The sequence below is a fragment of the Watersipora subatra genome, chromosome 1 (genome assembly GCF_963576615.1).
Source record: "Watersipora subatra chromosome 1, tzWatSuba1.1, whole genome shotgun sequence".
Classification (NCBI taxonomy): domain Eukaryota; kingdom Metazoa; phylum Bryozoa; class Gymnolaemata; order Cheilostomatida; family Watersiporidae; genus Watersipora; species Watersipora subatra.
The window spans coordinates 26,354,723-26,378,780 of record NC_088708.1 but is presented as its reverse complement, the minus strand read 5'-3'; the positions used below and the strand labels follow the sequence as shown (position 1 = coordinate 26,378,780).

The 24,058-nt window shown below is 36.0% G+C and overlaps 2 protein-coding genes across 4 annotated transcripts in view; one reads left to right on the top strand and one right to left on the bottom strand.

Annotated features, from left to right (window-relative positions):
- LOC137406529 (syntaxin-7-like) overlaps positions 1–18,616 on the top strand; it is a 383,065-nt gene extending 364,449 nt beyond the window's left edge. The window contains exons 3-10 of one of the 3 annotated variants that reach the window (XM_068093131.1): positions 1,504–1,575; positions 9,679–9,848; positions 12,454–12,588; positions 13,317–13,384; positions 14,297–14,390; positions 16,754–16,826; positions 16,951–17,033; positions 18,199–18,616. In XM_068093131.1, the coding sequence (XP_067949232.1) occupies positions 1,504–1,575; positions 9,679–9,848; positions 12,454–12,588; positions 13,317–13,384; positions 14,297–14,390; positions 16,754–16,826; positions 16,951–17,033; positions 18,199–18,318 (815 nt within the window). In that variant the 3' untranslated portion in view covers positions 18,319–18,616. Of the gene's footprint in view, positions 1–1,503; positions 1,576–9,678; positions 9,849–12,453; positions 12,589–13,316; positions 13,392–14,289; positions 14,391–16,753; positions 16,827–16,950; positions 17,034–18,198 lie in introns of all 3 variants that reach the window. The other 2 variants (XM_068093122.1, XM_068093139.1) reach the window with 2 other exon arrangements.
- An 84-nt stretch (positions 18,617–18,700) lies between these two features.
- On the bottom strand, positions 18,701–20,567 carry LOC137385663 (uncharacterized). The gene is made up of 3 exons (XM_068072180.1): positions 20,345–20,567; positions 19,733–20,022; positions 18,701–18,976 (listed from the first exon to the last, which is right to left on the bottom strand). The coding sequence occupies exons 1-3, from the start codon at positions 20,565–20,567 to the stop codon at positions 18,701–18,703; spliced, it is 789 nt and encodes a 262-aa protein (XP_067928281.1).
- Positions 20,568–24,058: the final 3,491 nt, after the last annotated feature.

Below are 24,058 nucleotides of genomic sequence, written 5' to 3'. Positions count from 1 at the left end.
TAAATTAGCCATTTGCTTTCTAGGGACTTTCTATTGCACTGATTTTGTATGCTAAATAAGGTAATTATAGATATTTATTTTTAGGAGTGTGCATTTTACTATTTGTTATTGCTTGATGGTTGTGCGGTTATTTTTTGGAATACACATCTTTATGTTGTATTGAGTTGCTGAGAATGGCAATATACTTGGATGTGGATCATATATAAGGGATTCACAACGCTGACTCTAATGAGGCTTAGTTTGACTATATTTTGATTTTAAAAAATTTGGTTTCAACAATATTTGAGTCAAGAAACAACAGTACGAGTAAGTTTTATCTTTTTTGGTTGCGGTTACTGTCAGTTTTGCAGCAATGCATTAGTACACACGAGCTTATCAGCTTGCTTTAGGGCGCTTACGATTTCCATACGCATACCTAAAATATTCATTAAGAGAATTGTCAACGACGCCGTTCGGATACTACGTCATTGACAGAAACAAAATAATTTTTCATTCGCAAATATTTACATAACCTTGAAAAAAGGGGCGCGAGTAACTGTATTGGTAAATTGTTCCTTGACTATTATCAGTTGACCGAAAATTTCAGAGCAGCATGAATTTATCACCACCGCCATAGCTAATATCATGTTAGTTCCACCCACAGTTACTGAAACACAAAAGAAATGTCACAGATTTCTCCCCTCTTGTGCCTAGTACAGTATGTCTTCATATTGTCAATCTCATGTAGTTTCAGCTTATCCGCAAACATTAATAAATTTTGCAAAATATGTTATCACTATTGTGAACAATTTTGTTAAAATATTCGATTTTTTACGAGATGAAAGAATTGCAGTATGGACATAAAAAGAGCAATTTCTACCAAATACTTCTATTTTTAATCACTAATATCATGATCACATTAATGCATGAAAAATTCACTAGCTCCAAAATAATGTCTATGCGAAGAGCATTCGGCCAGCACGCACACTTACACAATGCAACCGTCGTACCGTGAGTATATTGTCAAATCATTTCCTTTCATGACAAGATCTAGACTATGGGTCTGAAATCTGAAATCATTCATAGTAAGCTCTCAGAATCAAAATTTCTGCAAGCTGGCAACCTGGAATTTCCAATGTCCCTACATAGGCACAAAACTGCTATTAGTTGATGGATAAGTGGATGCTGTGTCAAAACTATTACAAATATATTTATCACATTATAAAATTAATTTGTCTGCCAAGATGCTGAAATTACAGAAACAAAATGTAAATTTTGGTGGCGTTAATTTGTGAAAAGTATCGGCGTAGACCTTTGAATGCTAATGAAGTGACTGACACTTCATCTTGTATTTCACTTGAAATTTAAATTTCTTTGTTACAAACTACATCCTGGATAGCAGCCATCTTTATTAAAATCAGTGAAGTCTTAGAGTGTCCGTATATGTGTGCTTTAGTAGTTGCTGATAGCTATGCTCTACCACCTACAGTTGTTGACCCAATGTTTATGGTTGTTCTTCAACAGAAGACACGAGCAACGACTATGACAGACTGGCCTCAAGCATAAGTAGTAACATACAGAAGATATCAACCAAGGGTAGGTGGTACATAACACGCTTTAGACTGTTAGGGTGTACAGCAGAGATACTTGTGGTTCTTAGCATGCCACCCAGTGTCCGATAGTTCTCACTCGAGTCCCTACTCGTTCAATGAAAGTGTCATTAGACTAAACAGGCTAGCACACTGTTCACATCTGTCTGTAACATTTACATTAGTTGTCTGCAAAGACTTGGCTTGAATTTGGTAAACACATTGCATTGTTTTTCTAATATTTATTTCTCTGTTCCAATGATAAACTTACGTTTAAATTAAGCTTGTGCGGTTTGTTGATTTGGTAACCTGGAAGCTGTGATTTTAGTTTAAGTTCCTACAAGAAAGCTGTTTTATTAGGTGCTAATAGGTCTGTAAGAAACGTTTTTGTTATACCTATATGAAACTTTTTTCAAGTAAATTGTTTATTTCCTGAATGATACTGTTATATCAGTTATATTTTATGACACTTCAGACTCGCATAACCTCAGGGAGTCACAGTTAACCCTTTTTATATGGGTATATTTTTATCGCACACTGGTGGACCAGCATTAGATGATCATCGGCGTATCTATGTGGATTCATTACTCTTGTGTACGCTGCGACTGTTCATGCCAAATCTTTTAGTATTGTTTCCATGCGAGTAGAATACACTTGTCCCTTACGCCATCCTAGTTGAGAGATGACACGTTTGACTAAATATAGATTAGACTTATGTGATTGGTTTATTTACTTGCTCGCTAACTTGGCACTTTACCAACCAAAATATCAACTGTATCTAATGTTGCTACTAGTAGTTGTTACTAGTAGTTGTCACAGGTAGAATTATTGCAGGTAGAACTATCACAGGTAGAATTATTGCAGGTAGAATTATCGACGGTAGAATTATTGCAGGTAGAATTATCGCAGGTAGCAGTGTCGCAAGTAGCAATGTCGCAGGTAACAGTGTCGCAGGTAACAGTGTCGCAGGTAACAGTGTCGCAGGTAACAGTGTCGCAGGTAACAGTGTCGCAGGTAACAGTGTCGCAGGTAACAGTGTCGCAGGTAACAGTGTCGCAGGTAACAGTGTCGCAGGTAACAGTGTCGCAGGTAACAGTGTCGCAGGTAACAGTGTCGCAGGTAACAGTGTCGCATGCAACAGTGTCGCATGCAACAGTGTCGCATGCAACAGTGTCGCATGCAACAGTGTCGCAGGTAACAGTGTCGCAGGTAACAGTGTCGCAGGTAACAGTGTCGCAGGTAACAGTGTCGCAGGTAACAGTGTCGCAGGTAACAGTGTCGCAGGTAACAGTGTCGCAGGTAACAGTGTCGCAGGTAACAGTGTCGCAGGTAACAGTGTCGCAGGTAACAGTGTCGCAGGTAACAGTGTCGCAGGTAACAGTGTCGCAGGTAACAGTGTCGCAGGTAACAGTGTCGCAGGTGGTATCATCGCAGTTTAGCAACAAACCTCAGTTTTTGATGTTAATCATTTGCTTTGTATATCGAGTCTGTCATACGTCGGAGCACGGATCCTTATAAAAAACATTGTATTTTGTTCAATGCATTCCATAGTTCAAAGAACAATCTTAAATACTCTACGTGGTTAAATATAGCATGAAAACAGATACGTTTTATAAAACCATTTTAAACATCTAAAAGTCAGAACTAAGTTAGTGAGTAATGATCAATAGCAAAGGTTATGTATTCCGGGTCTACATTGAAGACGTGTGAAGGAAAATGTAGAGTTAGCTATGTGTAGGAGCAGTGGTTGAAGTTAATTATGCGTAGGAGCAGTGGTTGCAGTTAGTTATGTGTAGGAGCAGTGGTTGAAGTTAGTTATGCGTAGGAGCAGTGGTTGAAGTTAGTTATATGTAGGAGCAGTGATTGAAGTTAGTTATGTGTAGGAGCAGTGGTTGAAGTTAGTTATGTGTAGGAGCAGTGGTTGAAGTTAGTTATATGCAGGAGCAGTGGTTGAAGTTGATTGAGAGAAATATCCAGCTTTTGTTTACTCTTATAGGTTGTTTTAAACTTTCATTTTAAACTTTTACCATTTTATATTATATTTTATAGGTTTATATATAAATCTCATTGTTTGGGAAATTACCAATATTATACGATGGAAAGTATTTCAAACGTCGAGACAAATCTTCGCTAAAATCTTACGTAGTACATGAAAAGATTTTCATGTTAATTTGCTTGTACGTCACAGTTGCACTATAGTAGCGAGTAGCCGCGCCGCTACTAACGCTGCATCTAGCAAATTTGCCATGTCTTCCAATTCAGATCATATCATCTATATATTCTTCCGCACCCTGTCCCCCCGATCTGTGTCTCCCACTTTTTTTCTAGTTTTTGAACTTATTAATCATGAATTCAAACTTTGCATTTATTTTTGTTTATAAATGTACAAGCGAGGCTACAATGAATGCGTATCTGCTTTTGTCTAGCTCGCGCTTGTGTTATGTTGTAGAGTAACATTACAGTCCCATATCCTTTCCAAACTACTTATTTACATAGTTGCTGTTGATAGCACTGCAGTCTGTGTCGTCTTCCAGCCTCAAGTCTATTTCTAACTAGCTGTTCGTACAGTTGTTCCTGACTAGGTTGCTTGTAGCTACTTAGTTATTTTCAATACACATGTACGTGAACAGATTGTTAAAAGATAAATAGCTATTTCTGTAACAAAATATAAAAAGCTTAGCAAACTGCAAAGCTTTGTAAAGGAATTACTCTCCGAAGGATTGAAAAGTAAGCTCTGAGGGACATGATTGTATCAGATGGCGTATATTACTGCTTGGCACGGGTAATAAAACTCGTTGAACTCGCCGGTTTATCTTCTCTAGACTCTCGGGTAATAGAAATTTTGAGTGTTTCGATCTTACGGGTTCGGGTTTTAATTGGCGAGTTCGGGTTGTGGTACACGGATCTGTCGAGTAGAGTGGACAAAAACCCGGTCTGTTGCACCCTGAGCTCTAAACACTGTTTAATAACCGGCCTGTTAACTCTTTGAACCCTGGCCATTTTTGTCAATGCGTTTCAGTAACCCTGGGCAATCTGTCGACTGATCCGAAGTTTTTAAACTTTTACCCGGTGTTATATATACCTGAACGTGCTCATAATATAATGATATTTGTAAAACACTAGTAAAAAAGTTGGGTAACCCACAGCAAATGTCATCAAGCAGAAAAAAAAGTACTTTACCATTGTTTCGGCTAAAACTATAGAGAGAGTCATCTTCTCTCCAATACACAGCAGTTCATGGTCCTCCAGCAGACCTCCAGAGAAGAGTGAGACTTTCTAAAGCATTCAATTGAGACAGAAAATAGCTAGAGACCAACGCCAGTGTTCCAGTAAGACTTTTTAGTTCAGTTGAAGACAACACAGCTAAAGAATGGATCACACAACTTCCCACATTAGAGTCCCTCCTATTATATTGAGCTGAGTCAACAGACCTTATCAGACTTGAGAACAGCATCATATACAACTACACCGCTCAATGATGCTGATGATGCCAAGGCAGCAATCCTACAAGCTTTGGAAACAACTTCTTCTAATTGTCTAGTTGAGCTTTTGATTGAAACAGCATCCTCTGGTGAGGTTTGAGGAAAAAGCTTTTGGAGCTCATTCAAAACATTTACAATAGCATCATATCCATTGAGCACATGTTCATCATTATTTTATGACTCAAATATACTGGAAAATTATACTTAGTATTATAAAATTCTTTATTTGAATCACAATCGTATAAATGACCTACCAACAAACGAGTTGTTTCACTTTTTTTCGCGACATTGTTTAAATAAAATTTGTTATTTAAATGAAGGAAGTTGGTAAAAATATTTGAAAACTATTACAAATGGAAGTGAAATTTCTGGACTAATATCTTGTGCAAAAATTAATTTGATTGATTTACTTAGAAACGGCTTTTATAAACAAAGCCATGTGAATGTCGGAATTCCGGCCGATAGAGAGTCTGACTAACCTTATGCAATGCTGGAAAACCGACAGTTAGGGTTCAAACTTCAAAGGGTTAAGGCTGCGAGCACGAATATCGGTCGAGAGAAAATAGTGAAAAACAATAAATAAATTGAATAGAACTGTAATTGCATTGTAAAATTTAAAATATGTCTTATCAACAAACCCGATACCCAAAAAACCCATTGGCCATAAAGTACTCGTGCCAAGCACAACCAGCTGCCCGATACTTGAAAAACTCGAACGAGAGAGGACGAGTCTAAACTCGTTGGCCAAGAAGTACTCGTGCCCAGCACTAGGGTATATTAACTTTTGACCCGCTATAATTCTTATAAAATATGACAGTTATACTGTTACTTATACTGGAGGCAACTAAATTATTTGACCGGTTATGAGATTACAGTTGGTCTATATGTTTAGTGGCATTAAATGGCAATTAATAGCAATTATGTAAAAATATACCATTTACAAGATAACATTAAATATTCTATCAGATATCACATTTAATTTATTTTTTATGCTATGGGTGTAGTGCTTGCTAATTTCATGTCATGTAGCCCAAATACTTTGACGGCAATCTTTGATTTGGCTAGTTTTCATTAGTGTGATATTAAAGATTGATATTTGATGATAAATGAGATTTTACTCTTGATCAAGGAATTTGAACATATTTATAACAGACAGTAAAATATCAGTGTAATACATAACGATGTCACTACTACATCGCTCTCTTTTGCAACATTAGAACCCGGCTTAGTTACCGGCTTACATTGATGTCCACTGTAGTCCTTGTTGACCTGTCAAATTCTCAGCGTTCGCTATTGATAGCTCATATGGTTGCCTCGGTGGTGGCTTAATTATTAATTTATATGCAATGCCGGGTATTCATCACAGGAGGCATAATGCTGCATAGATTACAATTGCTAATGGTTACCCTTAAAAGGGCCCTTAGCCGAACAATATTGAGTAGAGACCTTATTATAAAATAGTTTATAGCTAATTTATTTGAGAAACTAAAAGAAGTCATTCAAAGAAATGTAGGTTATAGATTAATGAGATGCTTATCATTAATGACTTTGCCTTGTTCGACAAGTAATATGCGTAATGAGTCTGTTTGGAGAGGTCATTGGTGTCAAGGGAGAAGTGTAACGTGTCTTGTAGAGATATCAAATCTTCACTCATACAATTTTAGCGTATTTGTACTAGTTATAATTATTATTATATTTATTATTATATCTATATTTATTATTAAGGATTTTAACATATTGGCCAGCAAATATTTCTTACTACAAAAACAAGCACAACAATATACAGTAGTTACTTAGGCAGTCACATTCTCTCTAGCTGTTTGGTGGTGTTTCGCTTGATGGTGGGGTCATGGGTGATATTGGCTTCCATTGCTGATCCAGAGTCCTTCATCTGTCCTAAGGTGTTTATTCTAGTCTGATTCCCATGGCTGCGGAGAAGCAGTCTGTTTGTATATGGTAAAGTAGCATGCCGAGAGCGCTTGTATAGATAGTGTGTGATGTTGAGCTGACTGGCTAGCACTGATATCGTCTCCAGCTCATATTGTTTTGGCTCTCTGGCTATAAGTTCTCAATCGTCCTATTCTGTTAGCCTTGCAGATCTGTAAATACAGCTAAACCTCTACATGTGAAATTAATCCAATATTTTCTTCACGTGTTAAGATCATTGTATGATAACACTAACATATTTGCTAACATAACTAACATAATTGCTAACATTCCTATAATAACAAACTATAGTTGGTCTAACTCGTTTTACAGCCCACAAACCTATAGAAGCTCTTTAATAAACTTTGCTAGTAATCGCATGTAGTATTAGAATAGATCAGGGTTGGAAAAAATCATGATTTTTTTTTAAAAGATTGGATTTTATTAATTTAAATCAGGTTTTTTTTTGTTTAAATCAGACTTTTTTAAAAACATCAATTACCAGCTTTTTTTCATAACCGCTAACATAATATTATTTTATTTTGTTGAAGTATGCCACATGAAAACATCAGCAACATAACAAAACAACTCTGCATCACTTTAATTTATTAAAATTGTTTGTATTTCAATTTTGACCAAGTTAAATCAAACATGATGTTGTAAGATGATTTAAATCACAGCCTTTGACATGGAAAAAATAAAAAAAACATCAAATATGATTTTTTTAGGATGATTTAAATCATTAAATTTTAATCAGCCAACCCTGGAATGGATGAATTGCATAAATTACTTTCAAAACTGAACTGCAAGTATAAACGGAATTAATAAAATATTATTCAATGAGAAACAGTTGTTAGTGTTATTTTACATGAGAGAAATGGCATCGAAAGTGTAGACTCGGTGATTCGTAGGCTAAGACATAGATGTGCTGATGGGGATGCTCGGCGTAACAGAGTCGAACTTGGATATCGTGAAATTTTTAAAAGAATTTCAAGAGCATTTTAAAGAAATTTCAGTTCTATGTCTTCTATTATTTTTTGAGTTTTGGTATAAATTTGGGTCTGCTTACAAAACTGCTATGTTTAAAAAACTTTGTGCGTCTTACGTCGGAAAGTACTCATGTAGAGTCCAATATTTGCTCCAAATTTAGATTGTATGTAGGAAAAGTTGTATGCGGAGGTAATCGTAAGTAAGGGTTACCTTTATATCTGCAGTTGCTCAAATGAGTTAAGCTATTGAACTTGACAGAAGCTCCGACTATGCGCTGAAGTTGTCACATTTTATTTATGACCTTTGCTTCATATGAGTCCTTACTTTCTTTGTACCATTGTTACTATTCAGAGGTCGTCAGCTGTTACGGCTGGTAACATGAAATGCTTGTGCGCTCCATGTTTCTAAAAAATATTTCTAGAGAGCCTTTGCTGCTGAGAACTGCTAGTAGGCTAGCTCACCCCATATGAGAAACAAGAGTAGGGCACAAATTTGCTCTTTAGGTTGAAAGAAAGTATTTTCAAGTTTTCAACACCTGCAAGGCATTTTGCATTCATCCGCCATTGCAATTGGAAGACCAGATTTTGTGTTGCCGAAAAAATGAAAATAATGATGGCGTTCCCTAATTGTGATAAAACAAACTACAGTTTATCAGCCAACCACGCTTGACCCTTTCATAAGATTAAATCTGCCAGTTGCATTCCTCACTGGATGGTGACTTGTGCCATCCAGTGATGTTCCCAATTTAGTGGCTAGGTTTAAGATTGGATAGTTAGCGTCCTTCTTGGCATTCTGCCGAAAGGTCGAAGCCCACTGGGCAAATTCTCCGACAGGTGCTGCCTATATGTCGGAGAATATGAATGTATGAGCAGCGCAAGATTTCTTAGGTCCCCTGCTTTGTCGTGATTCACTCCTTTGTCATTTTAAAGGCATTCCCAAAATGCATCGAATAAAATTGTTTTCGCTTGCAATAAAAACTGAGGCTCTCTCAAGCAATTTAGAGCAGCTTAAAATAAATTTTTGCAGAAATATCGTTATCAAAACGTACTAAAAATACTCACTTTGTATTATAATAGAAGTTTGAATGCTTTAATGGCAAGGGCTTAAGATTTTGCTTGCTTTCTGGTTCCAGTTTGCATTGTAGAGAGAGAGGGGAGAGGGGGGAGAAAGGGAGAGAGAGAGTGGTCATTGCGAGGCTGACGTTAGTTCTAGAATTTCGCAATCTTCTGCTCCGGCCTCAACTCCATATGATTGATGACGTATGCATCTCATCTCCGTTTTCTTTTGTCGTTTGGCGGTTTTAATTAACTGTTGGTTTGTTAATTAGTGGCGACACCTTCTTTTTGTGACGCAGGAATTTCTTGAATTTCCAATATCATGTTTTGACCGGTATTGCACATGACAAACCTGAGCTTCCTTTGCGAGAGGCCGGTTAGGTGTTACTGCCACACCAATATTGCAAAAATTGCATAAACCACCCAAAAGATTTCCCCCTTTTTGGTGACGTGACAAACTTCGCCGCTAGCAGTGTTACAGCTATTAGTATTGCATGTGGTATTATTGCAGGTAATAGCGTTGCAGGTAGCAGAGTTGGAAGTAATAGCTTTGCAGGTGGTAGTTTTGCAGGTAATAGTGTAGCAGGTGGTTGTGTTGCAGGTGTTTGTGATGCAGCTAGTAACACTGTAATTGATCTGTGTTTTCTGTCTCTGTAGTGAATCAATGTCAACGTTTGGTTGACCAGCTAGGCACACCCCGTGATAGAGGTGATCTCACTGGCCAAATACAGGAAATTCACCATAGCAATAATGAGCTGGCGAAGAAAACTAACACACAATTGAGAAATCTCGCTGATAGCTTGCGACATGCTCCAGCAAGTGTCAAAGTAAGTTTAAATAGAATTCTCAAGTCAGCCTATGTGATTCTTTAGGAACCAACTAGTGACATTCGTGGTATCTTGTTTCTGACAGTTCCTTAGAGAAGCAGCCATTTTGCGTATTTTGGCTCGTAACAACTGTTGATTTGTTGCCAAGAGTGCAGGAAAATATCATTCTCATGTGTCTGGTCTATCCAAATGGTACATTAACATTTTTTTATTTCCATAATGAACGCATGCATTAGATTTTTCAATAGATTTGCTGAGTTTTTGGCATCAGCTTGTGGAAAGAGAGCAGTTTTAGCTAGTATGGTTCCTGTGGAGCTGTACATGCGTGTAATTGTTTGTGCCAATCTCTGCATAGCTAAAAGTTGACTAACATTGAATAGCATTGCGGCAATGTTATTCTGCACGCAGTAGCAAGTCATTCTTCTTTAACAGCTGGTTCACACTATGTATCTCGGCGTTGAAGCCACAATATTTCGGTGATCGTCGATGATAGATGATAACAATGTCTACACTATCACAGAACTAACCGCGTTTGCATCAGCAAATACTCACCCATGATGTAGTCTTCTCATTTTTATTTTTCGCAAAGAAACCTTTTTGTTTTTTGCTCAAATCAAATCATAGTCTCGCAGTAACTATCACAAACGAAAATTAATCACGATATCCGCGACCGCGAATTACTATCACCGAAATGGTACAAGCTGTCGTGGATGCTCAGCGAAATATCGGGAAATTTTGACAGCTGCAAACTTTCCTGACATATCCGCATTGCTTCGTCGATGCTATCAGTCCCCGATGCACATAGTCGCCGATATACTGAGATATAGTGTGAACCAGCCTTTTGGGGGAAATGTCTGCTAGCCTGTGAATTGTTGAAACCCCTACAAGGTAAAATTACATAGAGTAGCTAGTGTACTTGACTCAAGGGAAGCAGCAGAATGTTAAAGGTTGACTTGCAACAAAATTCACATTACAGTTATTCGGTATCAAAAGATTCACGTTGGCTTACTCTGCTGTGTTGTAGGTGCAAAACATGTGGAAATGTGATTAAAAGCTCAAAAACAAAAAGCCGCCGTAGATTGGAATCTCTTTATTTTGATGACGTAGCGATGAAATTTGGTTATTGTCTTTTCATGTGATGTTCTCACGTGAATTGAAAGGCCTATGAAAAGCTCAATATAAAACTTAACGTAGCACTAGTTTATGACAAACATTTCGGGTTTTACCGAAGACCCCGTATCAAATATAGATGCTCGCTATTTTACAGTTTTGTTTCGGTTTGGTCTAATCGTCAAGTCGTAATCTGATCATGTGACCCAATACTTCGAAAATAATTTCTGCAGCACTTTTCGATTATCACAAGTGACCAACAGGCTCGTCATGATTATCAGACAATGATATGTACTCCTTCAAGCTAAGGCTAAAAAATTAAACGAATTTTTACGGTAAGTTATAGGATATCACTGCTAAAAGTGACAGCATTACGATGACGATAAAACAGACGCGTAAGAACAATAGACATGGTTTTATTGAATGCGTGAAGTATATTTGTGGAAATAATTCGGCGAATAAGGTTGCATGAAAGTGTAAACAGAAACCATCTAACACAGCTATGTCACATTTGAGCCGTTTTGGAAAGAGAATGCAAACTACGGCGGTCTCGTGTGGCTGCGATTTTCTGTTCGTTCTTGAGCTTTTAAGAGCTTGTAATCACCTTTCCACATATTTTGCACCTACAACACAGCAGAGTAAGACATGGTGAATCTTTTGATACCAAACAACTGTAATGGGAATTTGATTGCAAGTCAACCTTTAAGCATTGTTGAAGCTACATATTGAGCATAAGTGTTGCAGGTGATTTTGTACAGTTCTTGTTTAACAAAACGATTTTTCGTTTTAACTATCTCATCTGTTAGGTTGAATAGTTATTGAATGAACTGTTCTCTCTGGTTAACTTTCTACTGAGTAAAATTGCTTACGACTCGCTAGCTCCTGCGTAATATTCCTGTATAACTTCTCTCTAGCCAATCAATGCTATATGTCTGTCCGGTGTGGTGCTTTTAAATATGTTTTGTTTGTGGTATGTGATGCCAATGCGAGTCTCATGCTTATTACTAACTAGTATAACATGTGGTCGATCACATGCTGTTAGTAATCTGTTGTGAACTGAAGTCTATTCTGGGCTTGATATTCTGACCTTGTTCAAAGCGTAGACTGGTTGATGTAGTGTAACAGAAAATTTTAATCATTTTCAACTCATTAGGCTTGTCCTAGCACAGGTTCATACATTAAATTCAGTAAACTAGAGTATTTGGGGCCAGCAAACACTTTAACTACTTGACAATGTTACTACCATTCTAGTAACATTTAATTCAGATCTATACATAGTAATTGTCTTCACCTTGCATATTCTGATCACAAATTAAGATGGAGGAAACAACTCCATGCGTTTTAGGTATTCAATTAGATTATATCATCTACCACCAGCAATAGCCAGCAATGATGTGATGCTCCACTAAACTGTAACATTCAATCAGATGTAATATGCAACTAGAGGTCATTGCTAATAACAACTCCTTGGTTAATTGCATATATCCGGTTGTAGAGGCAGAGAGAACTGCAAAAGTCCAGGTTAACTGATGAGTTCACTTCTGTACTAAACAAAGTACAAAAGGTACAGAGAGAGGCTGCCGATAAAGAAAAAGCTAGTGTAAGGCGTGCTCGAACCAACTCGGCATCTGTAAGTAACCTCACGATATACTCAGTAGTCCGTCGCCTGGCTCACCCTTTCGGTACTTTGCGATTGAAAACGTTTGTTTTCAATCGCAAAGTCCTGATTACCAATAAAAGAATACCAATTAGGCAATTACCAATGGTACGCAATTACCAATTGAAGAAAATTAATTATAACCATTAAAAAGATTAAATTACATAAATATACATACATAAATACATTTATAAACGCGTGACTTCCTTCTCACAGCGAGCCCAGTTAATCACAAGTAGGTATTTTCCAAACAGGTGAAGTCCAAATCATGCCCCTACTATGTAAGTACCTTATCTGGGTTAAAATACTTGAACTGAAGTTGAAATATAAACTAAAAGTCAATCAAGACAACTTCAATTCACTTATTATACAGGAAATAAATACCTTGTTTAGAAAAGAGTTCAAATGTTCTGGTATTAAATTTTGGCTCATACATATACTTTAAAAAATTAGCTTTAATTTTGGTCATTTTCACTTATCGCAGGGAATGTCAGTCTCGATTAACTTTGTTTCCCTCGGCCTCCTGTTGTCTAGCCAATAATAGATGAGTAAAATAACCTGTTTATCTGATATGATTGTATCATTCGGAGTGGTGGTAGTTCAGTGGCACGCGAGTAAGCTTGCTCTCCTAATTAACTTTATGTGGCTCGGTGTCATGCAATGTTTTAATGGCATAGTAAAGCTGCTCATTTCACTTGTAGACCTCTAATCCTTTTGCCGATCCTGATGACTACTCGTCAGACTTCTCTACAGACCCATTCTCTGCCAAGTTAGTTGTTTGCCCTGTATTCTTGATTCTTTGACGATAGTCGTGATGTTACAGTGAATATTATTACTGTCGTGTTAGAGCGAATATTATTACTGTGGTGTAACAGTGAATATTATTACTGTGGTGTAACAGTGAATATTATTACTGTGGTGTTACAGTGAATATTATTACTGTGAAGTTACAGTGAATATTATTACTGTGGTGTTACAGCGAATATTATTACTGTGGTGTTACAGTGAATATTATTACTGTGGTGTAACAGTGAATATTATTACTGTGGTGTAACAGTGAATATTATTACTGTGGTGTAACAGTGAATATTATTACTGTGATGTTACTGTGAATATTATTACTGTGGTGTAACAATGAATATTATTACTGTGGTGTTACAGCGAATATTATCACTGTGGTGTTACAGTGAATATTATTACTGTGATGTTACAGCGAATATTATTACTGTGGTGTAACAGTGAATATTATTACTGTGGTGTTACAGTGAATATTATTACTGTGGTGTTACAGCGAATATTATTACTGTGGTGTAACAGTGAATATTATTACTGTGGTGTTACAGTGAATATTATTATTGTGGTGTAACAGTGAATATTATTACTGTGGTGTTACAGTGAATATTATTACTGTGGTGTAACAGTGAATATTATTACTGTGGTGTTACAGCGAATATTATTACTGTGATGTTACAGTGAATATTATTATTGTGATGTTACAGTGAATATTATTACTGTGGTGTTACAGCGAATATTATTACTGTGGTGTAACAGTGAATATTATTACTGTGATGTTACAGTGAATATTATTACTGTGATGTTACAGCGAATATTATCACTGTGGTGTAACAGTGAATATTATTACTGTGATGTTACAGCGAATATTATTACTTTGGTATTACAGTGAGCCCAAGAAGCAATCAATGCAGGCAGTGCTAGAGGAAGAGGATAACCTCACTGCCATTCAGGAGAGAGAATCTGCTATTAAAAGCTTAGAGGTGAGTCTCATTCTTTCTTGATCTTAGAAATTGGATGCCATTCTAGCATTCCTCAATAAAGCCATTGCACTCAGTCTCCACGTGGCTGATTTTGATTTGATGCATCTTTTGATTTTTTTTCTCTAATTCTTTGTTTATCAATGATTCACACTGAAATGCCACATCTATATATATATATATATATATATATATATATATATATATATATATATATATATATATATATATATATATATATATATATTTCTCAAAGTATGTCCGTGTGTATGTCATATGTCTGTATGCATTCCGGCAATAGCTATTATTAGAATAACTGCAGCTAGACAACAATGCTGACGCAATGTCATAGAGTATCGTCATTAGAAGCCTATCAGCTTACTTCAATTTTCCATTGGCAATGTGCCAGGCTAATAGCATGAAACTTACAGTTGTTTGACAAAGTTTTAAAACCTTTACAGTTGTTTTCATTTTTCTCTTAATTTATTTCAACTACACAAAAAACTTCTCTTATGATATGTAGTTTGAAAGTTAGAAGGGTAAATGTTGTTATATGTTAAATACAAATCAATTTTCTGTCCAGACATTTTTATTACCCTGGCATCGCCGGGTAGTACAGCTAGTCATCCCATATATATGGAGTGACTCCAGCATTACTAGCTTATGAATATATATTCTCTCATCGCACGACTAAAGACATTTGCAGCAAGTCTAATTAGAAACAGTCAAACCTCCACATAGGAGATCACGTCTACATATTAATTTTGTACATAATTTTCAACAAATGCAAAAATAATTTTCCGATTCGTAATTTCTTAAAACACGAGAGGTTTATTAGTAAAAAGTAATAAATAAAACATATTTACGTTATTTAAAGTACGTTTAGTAAAAGTAACTCATGGGTAATATCTACACCCGTGTTAACGTACACATTGCCAATGTACACGCTTGCATTCCCGTGTCTGAAGGTAAACTAACAATACAAACCTTTTTTGACTGTGATTACTTTATTAAATTAGCTTTTATATATACTCCAGGTTTTTAACTTTTTTTTCAGTTTTAACGCATTGATTTTAATGCTATGTATGATTAATTCAAATATTATTTTTAACTGTGGAACGAATTAAACCAAATACAATATATTCTCATAGAAATACTTGCTTCAACATGAGCGGTTTTGGTATATCGAGGCTTGATTAACGCCCATGTCTGAAAACTGATGCAAATTTGGATAGGAGTGTAAATACATGATATTGTATTTTTAGCACCATCAATCTTTGACCTGGGTTTTTTATTAATCTGTTTTTGACAGTGAGAATTTTTTCATTAATAAGGCCTGTTTTTTCATTATTTTGTGGCAACATGTCAGTGCGCAATTGTCAAGTCATTGGCTTTATAAAACTGTTTTATTTGTTTTATTTTTCCAGTTCAATTTTCATATTAGATGCTTTTAACTTCAAACCAAGCCACAGCACGTTCCGTGTAGTTATGTTATATGATAGCAAAGCCACAGCACGTTCCGTGTAGTTATGTTATATGATAGCAAAGCCACAGCACGTTTCGTGTAATTATGTTATATGATAGCAAAGCCACAGCACGTTCTGTGTAGTTATGTTATATGATAGCAAAGCCACAGCATGTTCCGTGTAGTTATGTTATATGATAGCAAAGCCACAGCACGTTCCGTGTAGTTATGTTATATGATAGCAAAGCTACAGCACGTTCCGTGTAGTTATGTTATATGATAGCAAAGCCACAGCACGTTGCGTGTAGTTATGTTATATGATAGCAAAGCCACAGCACGTTCCGTGTAGTTATGTTATATGATAGCAAAGCCACAGCACGTTGCGTGTAGTTATGTTATATGATAGCAAAGCCACAGCACGTTCCGTGTAGTTATGTTATATGATAGCAAAGCCACAGCACGTTGCGTGTAGTTATGTTATATGATAGCAAAGCCACAGCACGTTCCGTGTAGTTGTGTTATATGATAGCAGGTCTTTTTCTGTCATTCCTAATCTAATGAATAAATCGAACATCGTAAAAGTTTAGAGTACAAGAATGTAGTAATAAGTTTAGAAGGTAAAATCTTGCTTCAAATGCTCCATAATCAGTTATATTGTCTTTTTAGCAAGATTGTCTTTGTTGCTACTTCGTCAAAGTTGAATCTGTTTATATTAACTTGAAATCCAGCTGTTTGTAGAATTCATAAATTTTGATTATGCTTCAAGATGTGAATTTCTCAGCCTTTATCAGGGTAATAAAAATGTTTATTTCGATTGGATGGAGTCCAACTGTTTACTAAGTTTATACTGTCTGTGTAAAACTTCCACTGAATGCATTGAATGGCTTCATTTTACTTTTAGTCGGATATTCTGGATGTAAATCAAATCTTCAAGGACTTGGGATCTCTCGTGTATGAACAAGGAGAGATGATAGGTGAGCACTGATTCCTTCCTATAGTTTGCTGTCGGTTTATCTCAAAAATTTTTTATTCATGTTCATGATGTTCATAAAGCTTGTATCGTGATAACCACCTCAATCTTTATGTCTCGTCATGTAGATAGCATAGAGTCAAATGTGGAGGCAACTTCTGTTCACGTCGAGGAGGCTAATGTGCAACTTGAGACAGCTCGCAACTATCAGGTATGTCTAGTGTATATTATAGTCAGGTTTGTATAGCATACATTAGAGTCAGGTTTGTATAGTGTATATTATAGTCAGGTTTGTATAGCATATATTAAAGTCAGGTTTGTATAGCGTATATTATAGTCAGGTTTGTATAGCATATATTATAGTCAGGTTTGTATAGCATATATTAGAGTCAGGTTTGTATAGTGTATATTATAGTCAGGTTTGTATAGCGTATATTATAGTCAGGTTTGTATAGCGTATATTCTAGTCAGGTATGTCTAGTGTACATTATAGTCAGCTTTGTATAGCATATATTAGAGTCAGGTCTGTATAGTGTATATTATAGTCAGGTTTGTATAGCGTATATTATAGTCAGGTTTGTATAGCATATATTAGAGTCAGGTTTGTATAGTGTATACTATAGTCAGGTTTGTATAGCGTATATTATATTCATGTCTGTATAGTGTATATTATAGTCAGGTTTGTATAGTATATATTATAGTCAGGTTTGTATAGTGTATATTATATTCATGTCTGTATAGTGTATATTATAGTCAGGTTTGTATAGTGTATATTATAGTCAGGTCTGTATAATGTATATTATAGTCAGGTCTGTATACTATATATTATAGTCAGGTTTGTATAGTGTATATTATAGTCAGGTCTGTATAGTGTATATTATAGTCAGGTCTGTATAGTTTATATTATAATCAGGTCTGTATAGTGTATATTATATTCAGGTCTGTATAGTGTATATTATAGTCAGGTTTGTATAGTATATATTATAGTCAGGTAGTATAGTGTATATTATAGTCAGGTCTGTATGGTGTATATTATAGTCAGGTTTGTATAGTGTATATTATAGTCAGGTCTGTATAGTGTATATTATATTCAGGTCTGTATAGTGTATATTATAGTCAGGTCTGTATAGTATATATTATAGTCAGGTTTGTATAGTGTATATTATAGTCAGGTCTGTATAGTGTATATTATTGTCAGGTCTGTATAGTGTATATTATAGTCAGATCTGTATACTGTATATTATAGTCAGGTCTGTATAGTGTATGTTATAGTCAGGTCTGTATAGTGTATATTATATTCAGGTCTGTGTAGTGTATATTATAGTCAAGTCTGTATAGTATATATTACATTATTATTTTTATATATTATGTTGTAGTCAGCAGCCCGAAAAAAGAAATGCATATGCGTGATTATCCTGATAGTAGCACTTGGAGTTGTTGCTGCCATCATTGCTATAGTTGTTGTTTCAAATAACAATTCGAAGAAGTCGCAATAACCTATAAATTATTTTTCTTTATGTAGTTCTAAATTGATATTCAAAGTTTTCTAATGTTGAGCTTGAATACTTTATATCTCTGAAATACAATGATGATGATGGTCAGACCAGAGACACGGCCCGTTTAACATTTTTATTTGTGTTAGTCGTACTTTGGTTTGCTTACAAATCTAAGATGTTTAATATTATGATTCAGTTTCTGGTGGTGCAAAAATCATTTGTGTACTTTATCCTCACACATTCTCGCATTATATATTTTTTATAATTTGTTTTATTTAAATAAATAGTTAAAAAATTACATAACTACATGCACCATAGGATGAGCACTGACTAGATATGCTCGGATGACTTGTAATTTCATTGTCACAATATTGATAAATAGCTACTCGTCAGGGTACTCTTTTGTAGGGTCAAGTATTTTTACAGGTCCCATATTTTTGCGGCGTTCTCTTACGAGTGCTGCATGTTCTTCTTTTTGCTTTAGTTTCTCTTGCAGCTCTTTAAGTTTCTTTCTTCGATTCACGGTAGCAATGTCTACCTTCTCCTGCACCTGTTCATTCTTGCTCTTCTGGTGCTCAACGAATGTTGCTAATGCATTGTGCACATCACTATGAGCTGTTACCGATTGAATCTTCCCCAAGCGCTCCGCTTCTGCTTCCTGAAACAAGTAGAAAACAATAAGTTGGTGATACATACTTATGTGTTATATATATATGATATAAGTTCTATATATTTTTGTTATATATAAGAAAGATCTATATACACTATATATATAGTTCTTATATATGTTTCTCTGACATACATATATGTATACATGTATATATAAATTAGTAAAGAATTAGATAGTGTACTTATCTTTTGTCAGCTACTGTAAATTTCCTGCTTATGCAATCATAAGGCTGTAGATCTCAACTGAAACAAGATGGTGACTTTTCAAATTTGAAAAGTCACCATCTTGTTTCAGTTGAGATCTACAACCTGCTGATTGCATAAGCAGGAAGCTGACAGTACCCGACAAAAGATAAGTACACTATCTAATTCTCTACTAATTTATACTGTTTCATAGCCTGTCTTGACAAACTTGTTTTTGCGGAGTTGTCGGAGGGCGAGCAAAACGACAGTTTTGCTCGTCCGCTCGACGGGAGGACAACTCCGCAAAAACAACAATTTGTCAAGGCAGGCTAACTGTTCCATTCTATGCTGAGCACTCTGGTTTTAGTTCTAGATATGAATGTCAATATATACAGTATGTAATAAGTTGCTGATTGGTTCTTCATCAATTCCTGCTGTATTTATAATATTTAATTCATTATTTGGTAATTTCACAAAGGTCATTAGCAAAACATTGATTTCAATGGCTTTAAATGTTTTTCTCAAAACCATAGGTGTGATTTCTGTTGATGTGTAATATTACCTTTCTTCGCTGTTCTGCTTTTTGTAGCTTCGCTTCAATATCTTGTTGAGTTAACAGTTTTCTACGTTTTTCCCGTTTCTGAAGACTCGCCAATCTCGCTGGAGGTTTTTTATGAGGATTTGTTTCATCCAATAATTGGAAAGATAGTCCACTTTTAGCTTTTTGGGTGGCCCTTTCTAGCAAAAGTCCTTCTGAGCGCAATTGTTGTAGCACACTGTTCTCATCTTTCAGTGGTTCAACACTGCCTTGTGATCTAGCACTCAAGCCTCTCAGAGTCCTTTTTAATCGACCTGTAATTAGAGAGTCAACAACTTAGCTTTTTATGTAGGGTTTTAATATCCTTAGCAATGTTTTACAAAACCAAAGGAAATAAGTGTATAATAGTATAAAAGAACACATGAACCAAGAAAGATCAGCCACAATATGTTGATACCGAAGCTAGTTGAATAAAACACTAGCATGCCTATATGTTTGATCTGATTGTCGGCCATATTGTTCAAATCAGTCCAGTCTTGATAAGTGTCAGCACTGTAGTGTGAGTTTTCCTCTCCTGGATAAACGATGTAAAAACTAATTATATAGAATAATGATTCTAGTGAAGTTCTTGCTTACCTGATCTAGCTCTTGTACTCTCTGTAGAAGATATAATGCTGTCTCCATCTCCTTCAATAAAGGCGGAATCTCTGCTGTGTTTGGAGGTGTTACTAGTAGCGCTGTTTATTCGTTTATCAGTCAACCTGCTGCTGTCAGTGTCAAGGTCTTTGGTTGCGTTTGCCACAGCGGTATGTTCAGTCTGTGGCTCAACTTTCACCATCTTGGCACTGTTGCACCCCATATTACTGATTTAAGGATGAGCTGTTAATCCCACTGTTTTTATTAAAGTGAAACCGGGCAGCACTTGCATTAGGTTATATACGCCCACGTTACTAATGACAATAGAACGGGCCAATATAGACTGGAAACTTGTTTGACCAATGACATGGCAGTTCAAACAATCCTAATCAATGACTATTTATTTGGGTTTCTTAGCAACCGTCCATATGTAAATATTTGCAAGATATCGACTCATGTATTAAAAGCTTGTTATATAGTGATAAGTTATTTTATAAGTGCTATGATTAAATAAGAAGATAGCATTTCATAAAGCATCATACTTTCAATGCTCAATATCTTCAATTGTACATACGGTGATGTCGAATATCTCCCATAAGAACTTAAAACTTGTAGACATACAGTTGTATTGCACAGGTTTGCTAGACCACCTCCTTTTAGATGCCAACGTGCAGTATCTTGACTGCATTAAAACTTTCAAGTGCCTCTCCACAATTGCTAGGTTATTACTGCTTGTTTATACTTTTAAACAAGTTATCACATCTGTCAGCGGTTAGATGATCGGTCAGAGATATATGTCAAATGAGAAGTTTGAAACATCAACAAGTTTTAATCAGTGAGCCTTTGATATGACATGCTGACTCTAGCTCCAATACACTTATATAGAACTCTAAATCTTGTTGCAATGATTATATAGGATCATTTTCTTACAAATTACATCCATATATATTATATCTATATAAATCATATGTTTGTCACTGGTGTATCCAATTACAGTGATAAAGTTTTAGGAACAAAGAGTTCGCTTTACACTGAAATTGAACTTGGAACCTCCGGTTCAGCAGACAGGCGTACTATCCATTACACTACATGTCTACTTATGAAACTGTGTCTGTACTAGAGAATAATTGTGGTCATACTTATTACAACTGCTAATCTTTAATGCCGATCGGTTAAAATAGCACACTTCATGCTACATCTAGCCTACTTGAAAATCATGATTGAGTGAGAGATTATGGCGCAATCTGTTTTCCGAATGCTAGCTTCAGAGGGATGACAAGGCTCTTATTACAGTAATAATTCAAACTAACTCAAGTTACTCAAAATCATTGGGTAAAGAAACTTGGCCAATTGAAAATAAATTTTTAGGCAAAAACTTTTCTATTACCCATTCAACACCGGTCAGTCGTCTAGCAAATTAGTCATAACAGGTTTTATTTTCTTGAAAAGCGTTAAACCACCTGAGAGTCTTTATGCTACAGCTCAAATTATACTGTATGTATGGTTAACACTGTCTCGATGCAGCGAGTGTTTTCAAGGTCCACATTCTTTCAGCAAATGATTTATTTGTTTGAATAGGTTGGATAATTTACTGGTTTGCAGCTTGCTCACTACTCACTACTGTTGGGCTCTACATACTGTTAATCACAGCTGTGATATTTTGTTTACATTCTCAAATTTAGAGTGGCACATAAAATAGACACATGCAGTTACTACATGTAGTTAATATATATAGCAGTTAATTCTAAGGTCTCAAACCAATATTCAACCAATCCTATCACACTCTGACTAGTTATAACTTAACCATTTTATGTACCCTACACACGTGATTTTCAATATTTTTGAGCCATGCCACATTATTTACATTTACAAAATCCAGGAATACACCACCAACTATGATGACACAACATGACACTCCAAAGCAGTAATATAGTTTTTTAATGAGTTTAAACACTCACTTAGTGTGAAACCTGCACCTGTTTTGGTGAAAAACATGGATATCCTTGCGGACACACACAAAGCTCTAGTTCAACAGTTCTCAGTCTCTCCCTGTTTTTAGTTTTTATTGCAGCCAGGCCTAAGAAGCTCAGCTCACACAGATGTCTGGTTGAAAATGGAAGCAATGTCAAACTGGCTTTGTTGTCCAGAATGGATAACTCCGTGACAATAGATAGCTAGAAATTGTCTTAAGGAAGATCAGAAAATTTTAGCCTTATCCTATGATATAGTTTTTATTCAATGAGCTGCCCTTGCTCCTTCCAAGTCATCACATGATGTTAGACTCAAACTCTAACCAACTGCAGTAACTGCCTACTATACAAGAGCCTATGAATAATTGTGCAAAACTTATTCTCTGTGCTTCATGACGGTAAAAGAAAACAGACAGACAGTATAATAATATAAATAAAATAAAAAAAAGATGCCTTTTTATGGATAATTTCTCACAATTTCTCATGTCACCTGGCATTCTCTCGCAGCACACTAGCGTGGCATGGCCCGCTACACCTCACTGTGAGCCAAATTTGATTGTATTTATAATTTATAGCTAAATCACCTTTGTATTTCTTTATTCATAGAGCTCAACTGAACATTCTTAAACTAATGTCTCGCTTTGGTAGAAATCCTGGTAAATTATGGTCCTTCTGCAGTGCAAATGATAACATTACTTCATTATGGTCGATGGGAATTTTGAGCAGTTGGGTGCATCCAGTGTGCCTGGAGCAATGCACATGTTGTTGCTAGGCTGCCATTGATGTCTTTTATGCTCGCTCGCATAACTTTAAGGATATCAAGCACAAATTTCCAATTGTCCAAGCGCAATACAAGCAATTATAGAAAAAATATTGATTTTAGCAACGCAAGCCACTTTACTGTTAGCAGTAACATTTACATAGGCAGACAATTTGCGTTTGTGGTTGATGATTATATTGACAAAATAGGCCCGCAGATTATTTTGACGTCTGCTACACTGGGATAAGTTGCTATTGAGAAACTTTTCCAATTTTCAAAGCATTTATTAAAATGGCTACAATGAATTCTATACCTTCAATCTATCTTTTATTGTAAGAGATATGAGGCGTTCTGATCCACTCACTGAAACAAATAAAATATACGCATATATGATGAACAGTAAAGGTGATCTGAGGAAGTTTTGACTCTTAAATCTTTGCTATAATAAGAGCCATGGTTAGAGATTCTGAAAAAATATTGCCTGTATGGGGTTGGAACCCACAACATTCGGCATCACTTTTGGCACACTATCACTTGTACTAAAGGTGGTACAAGTGGTGTACCACTTTGTACAACTGGTACACAAAGTGGTGTACCACTTTGTACACCAAAGGTGTACAAAGTGGTGTACCACTTGGTGGTGATCTAAGTGGTGCACCACTTGGTAGACCAAAGGTGGTACAATTGATCCACCTTGTACCACTTATTCGCTTTCGAATGTTTCAGAATTATTGTGCTGCTACTTATTCTCTGTGCTTTATTGAGACACCTGACGATCTCTCTCAGGTCACTGGACAATCTCTCTCAGCTCGCTGGACAATCTCTCTCAGCTCACTGGACAATCTCTCTCAGCTCATAGGACAATCTCTCTCAGCTCACTGGACTGCCAGAGAACTACCGGTAGTAGCAATTATTTAGGAAATCCAGAACGAGGTTTGGTTACCCAACTTCTGACAGTCAAAACACCAAACTGAGTTCACCATG

Coding starts and splice junctions, on each gene's coding strand:
- LOC137385663 (XM_068072180.1), bottom strand. CDS start 20,567: ATGGGGTGCAACAGTGCCAAGATGGTGAAAGTTGAGCCACAGACTGAA. Junction 20,023..20,344: donor GAGTACAAGAGCTAGATCAG/GTAAGCAAGAAC, acceptor CTCTAATTACAG/GTCGATTAAAAAGGACTCTG. Junction 18,977..19,732: donor AAGCAGAACAGCGAAGAAAG/GTAATATTACAC, acceptor TACTTGTTTCAG/GAAGCAGAAGCGGAGCGCTT.